Source organism: Phyllobates terribilis, unplaced genomic scaffold (assembly GCF_046119375.1).
Source record: "Phyllobates terribilis strain yellow unplaced genomic scaffold, ASM4611937v1 Scaffold_4__5_contigs__length_816908805, whole genome shotgun sequence".
Taxonomy (NCBI): Eukaryota; Metazoa; Chordata; class Amphibia; order Anura; family Dendrobatidae; genus Phyllobates; species Phyllobates terribilis.
In genome coordinates, this window is record NW_027362764.1 from 761,242,040 (window position 1) to 761,255,909 (window position 13,870).

At 46.6% G+C, this 13,870-nt stretch overlaps 1 protein-coding gene across 1 annotated transcript in view; it reads left to right on the plus strand.

Annotated features, from left to right (window-relative positions):
* Positions 1-13,870, plus strand: part of TG (thyroglobulin) — a 389,754-nt gene that overhangs the window by 365,269 nt on the left and 10,615 nt on the right. Inside the window, exon 55 of the mRNA XM_073676983.1 lies at positions 12,633-12,773. Coding sequence (XP_073533084.1) covers positions 12,633-12,773 — 141 coding nt within the window. The remainder of the gene's footprint in view (positions 1-12,632; positions 12,774-13,870) is intronic.

The window sequence follows — 13,870 nt, forward strand, 5'->3', positions numbered from 1 at the left end:
ATTTCTGTAGCCAAGAGCTTGCAGATGGTGAAATTCAACCTCTTAGCTTTCTCATGGCTAGGAGGAAATGGTCTTTTACTTGTCCACATCTGAGGGACCGAGGGCTGGCTATTGTGCTTAGACGGGGTTGATAAGGGTGTCCCCGGCAAACTGCCGGTCTGTGAGGAAGATGCAGGCGGACATGTTAGGTTGCCTTGATCCAAAGGTGGTGCTATCGATGTCGGACAGCGCTCAAGACCAGCTGGTGTTACCACCTCCAAAGAAAATGATGACCTGCCAATCACGCTGGCTGTTGCGGGTAAAGAGGTGGCAGGTCTGCGCCCCAAAACAGGTGTGACTGCTGTCCCCCCAGTCACAGAGGATGAAGAGGCCGCGGATGCACAAGATATGGCAGACGGTGATTGGCCCGGCCGGCTAGGCCGCATTGTAGCACACTGAGCTTCCCACTGCAACTTATGCTTCATGTCCATGTGCCGGTTCATGCATGAAGTACTCAAACTATGTATTTTTTGGCCTCTACTTAGCTTTTGCTGACAAATGTTACAGATAACACGAGTTGGGTCATCTTTATCGATCTGAAAAAATGCCCAGGCTATGCAAGGCTTAGCACCCATGCGACCTGAAGAGCCACCACGACTTGTGGTGAGAGGCAGAGTTGTGTTTGAGGATGCAGTTGTTGACGTGTTTCCAGTACTACGTCTCTGTCCAGGAAGGCGCAACCTGACCTCGTCGTCACTAGCATCTTCCTCCACCTCCTCTGCTGACCTCATCTCTTGGCTGACTGTGGGTTGACAGTAAGTGGGATCTCCGACCTCATCATCATCACCCTGTGCGTTATCACACCCGTCGTCCTCAGAGCCAACCTGTTCCTGCCCTGACAAAAAACTAAAGTTGTCGCTCCAATCAGGTATTTGAGTCTTATCATCGTCTTCCTCATTGTCTCCACCAACAGGAGTTACAGTTTGGGAATGAGGGTCTACATTATGGTCAGAACCTTCTGCGTCTGGTCCTGGATCCGACTCATAAAGATTCTGGGCATCAGTGCAGATCATTTCCTCGTCTGGATTCACAGAAGCGCTGGAGCCGGCCTCTGATTCCCAGGCTATAGTATGAGTAAACAGCTCTGCAGACTCAACCATCTGTTCTACCTCATACTCAGACGGGCAGCTGGAGATTTGGGAGCTGTGAGGAAGCAAGTGCGATTGGGGTGACACCTTTGAGGACTGGAGTATTTGTGATGTTGAAGTTGATGTGGAGGAGAGCCCACTTAAAGGAGCACTTGATATCCGTTGAAGCACCTGCTGTTTTTGTGCCTCATCTGGAATTTGTAGCGATTGGCGTGGCCGTAAGAAAGGGATCTTATCACATTGTCCGCTAAAAGAAGTAGACATTTTAGTTTGGCTGGAAGATGGTCTTTCTCCTGCAGATGTTACTGTTGCTTTAACACCTACCCCACGGACACAACCTTTTTTCCCCTTCCCAACACGCCTATTCCCCTTTCCACCAGCAGCAGGCCTTTTTCCACTCATTTTGGTGGTTAACTAATTCACAACTCTGGAGTTGTTTGCACAAAAAAACAATGGATGGGAACCGAGCAGAGCTGAGTGGCCAAACTGTGGTATTAGGCCAAAACTATTGGCTGGGTTAGATACAGAAAAAAATTATTTTGAATTTGCAACCTGATGGAGGTCAGTATAGATGGACTAATACAAATAGTCCCACACACTGCTAGAAGCCCAAATATTTTTTCAGAGGTACTGTAGATGCAGATAAAAATTATTTTGAATTTGCAACCTGATGGAGGTCAGTATAGATGGACTAATAGAATGATGCTATGCCCAAAAGATTTTACTTCACTAGGTGCAGTAAAAAAATTGGTATTCTATACACAGGTGGTATATCTTGCAACACAGATAGGCTACTCCACTGACTAACACACTCTGCAATAGGCCAAAAAGGATTAGCTTTGCTAGATTCAGCCAAATGCTGTGAAAAAAACTTGCACAGCACTGGCACAGACCTGCCTGGCAAAAACTGATAGGAACTGATGTAACCTAGTCCTGAAAAGGACTGCAATTACAATTAGTCTTTACTCCCACAATCTATCTATTTAAGAGCACAGACCTCCCTGATAAAAGTCGTAGGAAATGCTGTAACCTAGTCCTTAAAAGGACTGCAATCACAACTATTCCCTACTCCCAAGCTATCTGTAGATTTGTGCGAAAATTGGCTTGAAATTAACAAGGTATAGCGCACACAGCAACAGCGGTGCCGTCTAACACGCAGCTGCAGCAGTGAGAAAATGGTGGTGACGGGGAAAATGGCTTGGTCTTATAGGGCAAAGACATGTGACATACACTGCCAATGACACATGCCCTTGCTTGTGTGAAAAAAAGCACTTCGCTCCGTGTGTGCGCTGCTGATAGGCTGACAGATTGCACCTCCCCACTGTAAATGCGGGAAAGAGAAAAAAAAATGGAGATCTTCATTGTTCCTGCAGAGATCCATCCCCTGCCCCTCCCCCCGCCCCGCTGTACACTCAAACTGCGTATTAACATTAATTTTCATCATTACTGAGAAAAAATCCAGTTATGATTTTGGTGCACGAACAGTTATCGAACATAACCTCGAACAGTCGAATTTTTCTCAAATTGTTCGTGTTCGCCGACCGGCTCGAACACCGCCCAAAACAGCTCGAATTTGAGATTGGCGAACAGTTCGAGTAGAACAACGCTCATCTCTAATCAAGATCAATTATTTTCTCCACTGTTTATAATGAAAAATGTACGAAAAAAGTCACGGCGGGGTGTTCCCAAAAAGACAGTGACCACATACAGAGATGAGGGCAGTGTGGCCCAGGCCATAAACGTACCATTGTTTTTGGCTTTCTCCAAGATCTCTGGTTTCTTCCCACATTCCAAAAACTTGTTTGGATTCTTTTTAGATTATGAAAGATTGGTCGACCTATGAATGTTTAAAGTTTTTCCATCTATGATGACACTTTAGATTTATGTTGTTTATTTTCTTTACGGACTATACAAAGTTTTTCCTTTTATGAGGCTTGGTCTGTAAAGGTGGCTTCATCACCTACAAGCGATGGAAAGTTTTTCTATCTGTGACCTTGTAGGTCTAAGGAGCTGATTTCATGTTCTTCTGTGACAATATACGTATATGATGCCGACTTTAGTCATTACGAGCTATGGCAAGTTTTTCTGTCTGTGACATTATGAGTAAATAGAATTGGCTTTAATAACTACGAGCTATAACTTCTTTTATCTGTGACACTGCAGGTCTACCGAGCTGGTTTCAATTAGCTACAAATTAAGACAAGTTTTTCTGTCTGTGACATTATAAGTATATGGAGCTGACTTTAGTATCTTCTAGACGCGTCCTATCGTGGCTCTACATAGGTGACTTACCTTTCTACAAATTATGGCAAATTTTTCCACCTGTGTCCTTATGGATCTACATAGTGGGCTGAATAGTTCATATAAAGCAATGACGTACAAGAACATAATGGTGTAAAAATACAAAGTTTATTATAATCCAAAGTTAAAAATTGACAAATATATCAAAGCATATTGGCGCAGATGCAATAGCAGTGGGCAAAAAGATAGGTACACAGGGCTCAATCCAACATATGATATAGATTAGTAATAGAGAGTCACTAAAATAGGACATTTATAAATCCAACACATGGTATAGGTTAATAAATAAGAGATCGCTGGAATGGGACATCTATAGATATAAACATGTCCAACATGTATCATGGCCAAGTTGGTAGTATACAAACTATCAAAAAGGCTACAATGAGGCACTAAAGTGCACAGTGCATGGCTGAATACAAGAAAGATAATCACCATTAAGCAGCAAAAGTAAATACAAGATAGCAGAACTTACATGTGTGGATATCAGGAATGCATGCCCTGGTACTGTCACCCCTACGCGCTTTTCGGCGCTGTGCCTTCTTCTGGGGGTCAAAGTGGGCTGAATGTTAGGCTGTGATGGCAGAAATTCATGTCCTATCTAAAAGTACTTAAAGGGAACATATGGTGCCAATCAGCGGAGCACAGGTGACTTTGTAGAGGGGGCTCAGGTTGGAAATGTGTCAAGTAACTCCACTGAGAAGAGTCAGTGAGCAGAGGAATATAGGCCTCCAACTATTTGTAATTGCTTCTTGATGGGTATATGAAGGATCCTATAGGGGGCGCTGTTGCACACTGTACGTATATTCCAGATACCATAATATAAAGGGGCCGGTCGCAGTCAGTCGGTCAACGTAAAATTTGCTACTTGACCTTGTATGTGCTGCTTGTGTGCACATACAATGGAGGAGGCCGCTGCTCCTGTACGGAGGGGGTCGGCTTCCTCTTACAGTTCCTCTTTATAAGGGACTAGATGGTGGCCCGATTCTAACGCATCGGGTATTCTAGAATATGTGTGCGGCCGACCGGGCGCAATCAGCAGAGCGGTGTTTAAATTTGACGCCAAAATCGCTGATTGGTCGCGGCCAGCGACCAATCAGCAAAGCGGTGTTTAAATTTGGCGCCAATATCGCTGATTGTTCACGGCCGGCGAACAATCTGAAGAGATCCTAAAGTGAAAATATATAGGTATCAGGGGCAGATAGGAAACTTTTAGGCTGTGCGCCCACTATGCGTTTTTCAAGCGTTTTTGATGCGGAATTTCCGCAGCGTAAACGCTTGGTAATCCGTGCCCCATGATCCCCAATGAAAATCTGCATGTTCTGTGCCCATGCTGCGGAATTTTCCGCTGTGGATTTTCCCTGTGGAAAAATCCGCAGCATGTCCATTATTTGTGTGTTTGTGCATGTAAAAACGCGTCAAAAACGCGTCAAAAACGCATGCAAAATCTGCAAGCGTTTTTGACTGCCAAGAACATGCAGAAACGCTGCAGAAATTTTCTGCTTCATTTCTGCATCGTGGGCACATAGCCTTAGGGTGTGTTCACAGACTGGAGATACACAATTAGATGGCTGGATGGATAATGGTGGATAGATATGATACTTATAAATAGATAGATAAATAAATAGATACTGTAGATCACAGGCCGCATCAAGAGTTATTGGCTCCTTAAAGAAGTCTCTGTGTAAGGGTTTGTTCACACTAGTGTATAAAAAATCAGTCCCATTCTCATCCAGAAAAGTGGGACGTGTGGTATCAGTATGATTTACCTTTTGTCATGCCAGTGCAATGCAAGTAGATGATTATTTTCTTGCCTCTGATTGTTTAACTTAATAAATAAATGAAAAAAATTATGCTGGAGTCCACCTATTTTATGAAACCAGCAAAGGAAAAGCGGACAGCTGAGAGCTGATAACTGCACGGCGAATAAGCCTCCTTACCTTTACATGCCAGAGCTGGTATGTCACTCTCCACAAAAAGCAACGTTACCCCTTAGACCTTAGTCCAGAGCCTCTCACCTAGCCAAATCAGTTCTCATACTTTGCACTGATGAGGGTCAACAGCCCGAAACATCATGTCTGCAAACTGAGATTCTGATTTGTCTTTTATCCTAAGTCATATTTCAAGTTAAAGGGTTAAAACTCATTAAAGGGTTGATTGTGACGTGTAGGATTGCTGCTTCCAATAGGTGGCACTATAGAGTTCAAGTCTAGTGATGAGCGAGCACTAAAATGCTCAGGTGCTCGTTGCTCGGGTCGAGCACATTGGAATACTTGGGTGCTCGACCCGAGTAACGAGCCCAATGTAAGTCTATGGTAAACTCGAGCATTTTTCAGGCGGCTCCCCCCGGCGGTCTGCAGAGGGCCTAAAAATTGCCCAAATCGATGGAAACAGTTCTCAAATGACATGGGAACAGCATGGGGAAGACCCCTGGAAGCATTTCTGACTCCCAGGTCACTGCTGGCAACAACGTTGTCAGAGTATTACGCCGCTTTTTCGGACTCACAATAAAACATACAAAAACAAAAACAAAATGGATTTTCCTGGGAAATATATTAAGGAACATCCTTTCCAGGGTAATGACTTGCATATAAGGCAAAATAAATATCCAAAGCCAAAAATACTCCTCCACACCTTGGGCTATGTTCACACCTAACATTTTTGATGCGTTTTTGCACTTTTGCATTGCTTTCAACAAAGACAAATGCATTCACCAGGAAATGTAATTTTAACATTTTACAACCTTATCTGGCCATGTGGTGTGTGACACATCATCAGACACATGCATACAGTGCTGAAAAGACATGAGAACAGCATGGGGAAGACGCCTGGAAGCATCTCTGACTCCCAGGTCACTGCCTAAAAGTGTGCCCATCATAAGTGATCCTTGGCGCATGCGAAGATGCCTCCCGCCATGCAATGTCATTGCAGACTTACATCAATCACCGTCCACGTCCTTGTCCCAGTGCAGCGTTCAGTTCTCCCTACCCCATTCCTTGGAATGCAAGCGCAAGTATGCAGGCAGCCACCCACCCACCCACAGGCTGCAATACTATACTGCCAAATTTTTGACAGCTGCTTGCACTTGAAATGTGGCCTTTTAGGCTCGTGGAGGCGGAAGCTTTTCACAACCTCATGCCGGCGGCGGCCGGGTGTCCATACTCGGTCTCCAGCCAGCCACCCACCCACCCACAGGCTGCAATACTATACTGGCAAATTTTTGACAGCTGCTTGGACTTGAAATGTGTCCTTTTAGGCTCGTGGAGGCGGAAGCTTTTCATAACCTCATGCCGGCGGAGGCCGGGTGTCCATACTTGGTCCCCAGCCGCCATTATTTTTCCCAGTATCGTCTCCGCCTTCCACAAGCACGGGTCCCACAACATTGCCCGTGCCCTCCCCAGTGCACTTACTGGGAAGGACCGCCTACCCATAAACACATGGACAGGTGAATGTGGCCAGGGACGGTACGCAGCCAGTCCACAGCTTTTTTTGCTGAGAGTTGTATTTAGCTCGGTGAAAGGACTGGCATAGAGGGAAACCGTATCTACTCTGGGTGTCATTTCTTCGTCACCAGGTTCCGCCCATTGTCACACACGACCATGCCTGGCTGTATGTTCAGCGGTGAGAGACACAGATCAGGCTGCTGTGTTACAGCTTTCAACAACTCTGCAGCACTGGGCGGTTTGTTAATTAAGCATTAAGCATGTTATCTTCAGCACAGCCTGTTGCCGCTTGGCCAAGGCAGTGCTGCAGTGCTGTCAGCTTGTGACTGATGTGGTCATTTCAGAGATGTAGGAGGAGGTGCAGGAGCTGAACAATGTGATTACATTGAGGTTAAATTGGTGACGCTGTTTTTTATACTAAAGAAAGATCCTAATGTTTTGTTTTTTTATGTTTATTTTTTAAGACAAATGCATTCCCCGGGAAATGTCATTTTAACATTTTACAACCTTATCTGGCATGTGTCTGATGACAAATCATGAGACACATCCTGTTTTATTTATGAAGGAGGGACTCTGAAAGTCATAAAGCCTATTTTTATAGGGCCATCAGACGGCCCTTACTATTCTTAAAAGGCCAGCAGTTGGCCCTCGCTATTGTTAGAGAGCCATCAGCTGGCTATGCTTTGTTGTTCCCATTATTAACAAGTGGGTCTCCTATACTGTTATTGCGTATCCAGTGACTGCAAGGGCTGCCAAAAATTTGGACGCAACCCAATACCCCTTTGAAGAGACATAGAGGAGGGTCTCGGTAAAAAAAAATGTTCCCATTATAAAGGAGCGGGTCTCCTATAGTGGTAATGCCCATGCTGTGACTGCAAGGGCTGCCAAAATTTGGGAAAAACCCCACTAAGAATTTAAAGACACATAGAGCAGGGCCACAGTAACGACAAATTCCCATTAGAAAGGAGAGAGTCTCCCATAGTGTTGGCTTATGCAGTGAATGCAAGGGCTGCCAAAAATTTGGAGGCACTTCAATGCCCCTTGGAAGAGACGTGGAGGAGGGCCCCATAAAAAAATGTTCCCATTAGAAAGTAGCGGGCCTCCTATACTTGTAATGCCCATGCACAAGTGTATGAGCTGATATTTACCCCTGGGGGGTATACATGAACATACTGTATAAAAAATTTTTTTACGGGCATCATAAACACCCTTTAAAAAAATTATGTGGGTGTTGCATCACGTACCACAGTAACTCTGGTGATATGGTGGTGGAGGATGAGGAGAAGGAGGAGGACAAGAGCAAATAGCCAAAATCAGGAAGCGTATACCCATGTGTGGGTGTGAAAAGGTGCATGGGAATACACCTCCCAAGAAAAGACACTGGATTTGAGTTTGTTAAGCTGCTATCATTCGGTGGTGTTGAGAAGTCTGGCCCAATCCAGCCCTTGTTCATTTTTATAAGACTCAGCCTGTCAGCATTGTCAATTGACAGGCGGATGCGCTTATGAGCTATAATTCCACCAGCGGCAATGAAAACCCGCTCTGATAAAATTCTAGCGGCAGGGCAGGCCAGGACCTCCAAGCCATAGAGAGTCAGTTCATTCCACGTATCCAGCTTGGATACCCAATAATTATAAGGCACAGGGGAATCACGGAGGACGTTGGTACGGTCGGCAAGGTACTCCCTCAGCATCTTCCCAAACTTTGCACTCCTTGTGAGAGTACCCTGCTCCTCAGGGCCTGTGCGATGGGAAGGTCTGAGAAAACTCTCCTAGAACTTTGACAGTGTTCCCCTGCCTCTGCTGGAGTGAAGTTGTGTCTCTCTCACCTGTACTCCTTGGTTGTCCAACAAAGTGTGCCCTCTGCCACCAGTGTTTCCAGATGGGAATTTTTTTAATAGTTCCGCAACAAGGGCCTTCTGGTACAGCCCCATTTTTGTAGACCTGTCCGCCTCAGGAATAAGAGATATAAACTAAGCCATGCGTGCCAGGTAGTACCGTCTATAGTGCATGAAACTAGCTCCTGTCCTTCCTCCTCCTCCTCTTCCTCATTGTCACCCAATCCACGTTGGAATTAGATGAGGCTTGGCTGTGTGTAATCACCCTGTATGGTTCCTTACTCCATCTCATCGTGCTCCGCCTGCAATGCATCCTCTTTGATTGTGAGCAGAGAGCGTTTCAGAAGACAGAGAAGCGGAATGGTGACGCTAAATATGGCATCATCGCCGCTCACCATCTTGGTTGAGTCCTCAAAGTTTTGGAGGATGGTACATATGTCTGACATCCATGTCCACTCCTGAGGTCTTATGTGTGGAGTCTGAACTGAATACCGACGGCCTTGTTGATGCTGGTACTCAACAACTGCCCTCTTCTGCTCACAAATCCTTCCTAACATCTGCAGTGTAGAGTTCCAACGCGTGGGGACATCACACACAAGTCTGTGAGCCGAAAGCTGCAAACGCTGCTGAAACACTGCAAGGGCGGCGGAAGCTGTAGCTGACTTTCTAAAATGGGCACACAGGTGGCGTACTTTAACAAGCAGATCCGGCAGCTCCGGGTAGGATTTGAGAAACCGCTGAACCACGAGGTTAAGCACATGGGCCAGGCATGGTACGTGTGTGAGCTCGCCTCAGAGCCACCTCCAGGTTCCGGCCATTGTCACACACGACCATGCCTGGCTGTAGGTTCAGCGGTGTGAGTCACAGATCTGCCTGCTCTTTCAGAGCTGTCCACAACTCTTCATCATTGTGCGGTTTGTCACCTAAGCATATTAGCTTCAGCACAGCCTGTTGCCACTTGGCCAAGGCAGTGCTGCAGTGCTTCCAGCTTGTGACTGATGTGGTCATTTCGGAGATGGAGGCTGAAGAGGAGGAGGAGGCTGCTGAGGAGGATGAGGTGCAGGAGCTGTAGACCGTGGGGGCAACCCTGATTGGCCTAGGGCCCGCAATCCTTGGCGTCGGGAGGACGTGTTCCGTCCCAAGGTCCGACTGGGTCCTGGCTTCCACTATATTAACCCAGTGTGTCGTCAGCGAGATGTACCGTCCCTGTCCACGAGCACTTGTCCACGTGTCCGTGGTTAGGTGGACTTTCCCGGTAACTGCGTTGTTGAGGGCACGGCTAATGTTTTGGGACACGTGCTTGTGTAATGCGGGGACGGCACACCGGGAGAAATAGTGGCGGCTGGGGACCGAGTACCGAGGGACGGCCGCCGCCATCAGGTTGTGGAATGCTTCCCTCTCCACAAGCCTAAAAGGCAACATTTCGAGCGCAAGCAGTCGTGAAATGTGAGAGTTTAGTAGTGTGGCCTGTGGGGCGTTGGCTGCATATTTGTGCTTGCGTTCCAAGGACTGGGGTATGGACAACTGAACCCTGCGCTGGGACAAGGACATGGACGTGCTTCCTGATGCTGCTACTTGAGAGTGCGCAGCGACAGGTGCAGGGCAGGAGGCATCTTCGCATGCACCATGGACAGGGGATTGGCTTGCATGCACAACAGCGGAAGAAGCAATGGTGCCACCTGCAGACACTGTTCCTGGACCCTGGGGTTCGGCCCACAAAGTCGGGTGCTTTGCTGCCATGTGCCTAATCATGCTGGTGGTGGTCAGGCTGGTCGTTTTGCCACCCCTGCTGATGCTGGCCTGGCAGGTGGTGCAAATGGCCCTTTTGGGGTTATCGGCAGAGTCTTTAAAAAACAACCAGACTCAGGAAGACCTAACAGTTGTACTGGCAACTTCCTTCGTGTTGGTGTTTCGGGGAACGGTTGCCTGCCTTCTGTCTGCGGCCACCACACTGCTTCTTCCTGCCTGTTGGGGTGCTCTGCCTTCCTCCCCCTGTGTGCTGCTGTCCTCACTCTGCATGTCCTCCTGCCAGGTTGGGTCAGTTACTATATGATCCACCACCTCGTCTTCCACTTCCGCACCCTGGTCCTCCTCCTTACTTTCTGGCAATTGTGTCTCATCATCGTCCACCTCTTGTGACACTTTCTCACCGTCGCCTTCGTGTTACCGTGGCTGCTCAAATATTTGGGCATCGCTACAGGCGATCTCCTCTTGCCCCACTTCAAGTGGACCGGGCGAGAGGCCCGAATCTATAAATGGAAAAGTGAACAGCTCTTCAGAGTGTCCAAGTGTGGGATCAGTTGTCTCCGGGCACTCGGCATGGTGGGAGGAAGGAGGATCAGGGTGAGGAATATGCAGTCCAGACTCACGGCTACTGAGACTTGACCGTGTGGAAGACAGGGTGGTGGTGGTGGCTAAGTGACTGGAAGCATTATCCGCTATCCAACCAACAACCTTTTGACACTGCTCTGGGTTCAATAGTGGTGTGCTGCGGTCCCCTAGAAATTGGGACAGGAAGGTCAGGCGAAAAGATGTGGGTGTTTGTTGTGGCACAATTTCGGCTTGCCCACGGCCTTGTCCTCGGCCTCTGCATACACCATTACCATCACGTCCAGTTCCCCGTCCCTTGCCACGTGCCTTGCCCATTTTAAATGGAGGACAGTATCTTCCACGCTCACTACAAATGACTGAGTTTGGAGCGAACTTATATGTGATCCGTGTGACGGAGAAAACAGAGTTTTAAATACCTGGCCTGTAGGTAAGTAGTTAGAATAGCAAACTGCGGTGAATTGCTTCACTGACACACTAAAGGAAATTTTTAATGGAGGCCAGAAATGGCAGTATTTTCTGACAACGTATATGTGATCCGTTTGACGGACAAAACAAATAGCTGGATTTCTAGCGCTCTAATATGGAAAGGACCTGGCTGTATTCTGCAGTGCCAACAAGCAAATGGTGCAGAAAAACCGTGTTCTCTGGATTGCTTTTTAAGCTAATAATGAGGATTAAGATCCAAAAAAAAAATTATTCCTGGCCCCTGAGACCTGGGCCTATTTCTAGAAATATCTAACAGCAGCAGAAGGCAGAAGTGTAATGCTATATGCACTGCAGTCTGCTATATACACTGCCTGCCTGCCTATATACACTGCCTGCCTGCCTATATACACTGCCTGCCTGATATCTCTGCAGATGGATTAGTCCTCAGAAGGACTGTTTGTTAAGATGGATATGTGTAATGTACGGTTTTTCTCCCTACACTACCTAATACACAAGCAAATATCTCCCTAGCTCAGCAGCACCTCTCCCTACACTGCCTGATCCAGAGTGACTGTGATTAGCACAGCGGCGCCATGTCTGATATAGACCTGATGACGCTGTGCAGCCAGCCAATCACTGTAATGCCACAACCAACATGGCTGCGGCATTACTGTGACTGGCTGGCAATCCCTGCGTGTTCATTTGCTCTCTAAAGAGCGCAAAACATGCAGGGAGGAGACCCGAGCTCCCGCCGAGCAACCCGGAAATACTCGGCGAGCGCCGAGCATCTCGAGCAGTGAGATGCTCGGGCGAGCACCGAGCAGTAGCGAACATGCTCGCTCATCACTATTCAAGTCCTCTTTTTCTCTGCACTTTTACGTGGAGAAATGAAAATGAAAATGTCTCTACCTTCTCAATTCTGACAGTCTGTGAAAATCAGACCGCACTCGGATGTCATCACAGTGCGGTCCGATATTTTCACGGATCCATTTGCTTTGCTGGTTTTGATCCGACAACATCGGACATGTGAATGACCCCATAGACTATCACAGGTGATCTCTGTGAAAAACCTGGATAGCACTCGTACACGAAAGTCGGACATGTGAATGAAGTCAAAGTGTGAGTCTTCATGTTATTACCTTGTCACTAGTGATTGTCTTTATCCCTCAGCTCCAGTTTGGATCTGCCTGATGATATCACCTTCGCTTTTGGGATTCCCTTTCACCCAAACTACAGAAGTCGGTTTTCTATAGGCGATCAGAAGCTTTCCTTCCAGGTTATGCAATACTTGGCCAACTTTGTCAAAACGGGGTAAGTGATGTAGTGCAAAAAATGGTAATGAATCCCACAAGACAAACTAACAAAGCAACTTAATAAATTTCAAATGATGAATTGGGTCCGTAGAGAACAGATACAGAACATACACAGGACACATACGTCACACAAGAAAAACTGGACAATTGCAGTTAGACACTCTGTCTCCGTTGTCCAGATATGAATATTGTGGATTGCATCAATCCAATATTTATGGCAGATATATTTTCAGCTTCGAGGCGAAGGGACGAACAGAACCCATTCACTCACATCACCCTAAGGCCATCAGAACCCCTCCAACTTAATAATGGTCCAGTAGATGATGCTATACATGCCATATTTAATGTCTATCAAAAAGTTAAATCGTAATAAGAAACATGACGACAATATCTACCACCTGGGACCTCCAGGGGCAAAGATATCCTGTAAGTTGGGGGTCTCATAAAATTCTGAAGGCCGAGTACATCCCACAACCAGCTCCCACATGAGCTCAACAAGGGGAGGTATGTGGACGTAACCTTGATCTAATAAAAAGCAGAATTTGGGTTTGATCCTTTGTCAGTCCTGGAAGATACAGCTTGCTGTAGTTCTGTCCGTTTTCCTAAAGTGTACCTCCTTTTGCTAAGCTCTGAGCCATTTCCGTGACACAGGTTTAGTAGTTTTCTTTCGTTATTCCTTTTTATTTCATGTAATTGTATAAGTCTTCTTACTCTTTAAACCGCATCCCTGAAGCCATATGCTACCTGTAAGACTTGTCCAATTGACCTGCATAAACGATTGGTGGTGGCAGCTAGTAGTTCTTTTTCTTACTGTGGTGTTGTCAGTGACTGTATGGGGGGGGAATATACACATATTCCATGTGTTAGAATCGGAGGTGTATATACCATACACTCACTGAGTTTCCCAATAAATGGCCTAGGTGGGCTAGGGTAGAGAGTAGTTATTAGTATGGCCCCTGGAGGTCTAGTGCAGTAAGTGGTTAGTAGTTAACCCCTGGTAGGCTAAGGTAGTAAGTGGTAATTAGTAATAGTTAACCCCTGGTGGGCTAAGGTAGTAAGTGGTAATTAGTAAAGACCCTGGTGGTCTAATGCAGT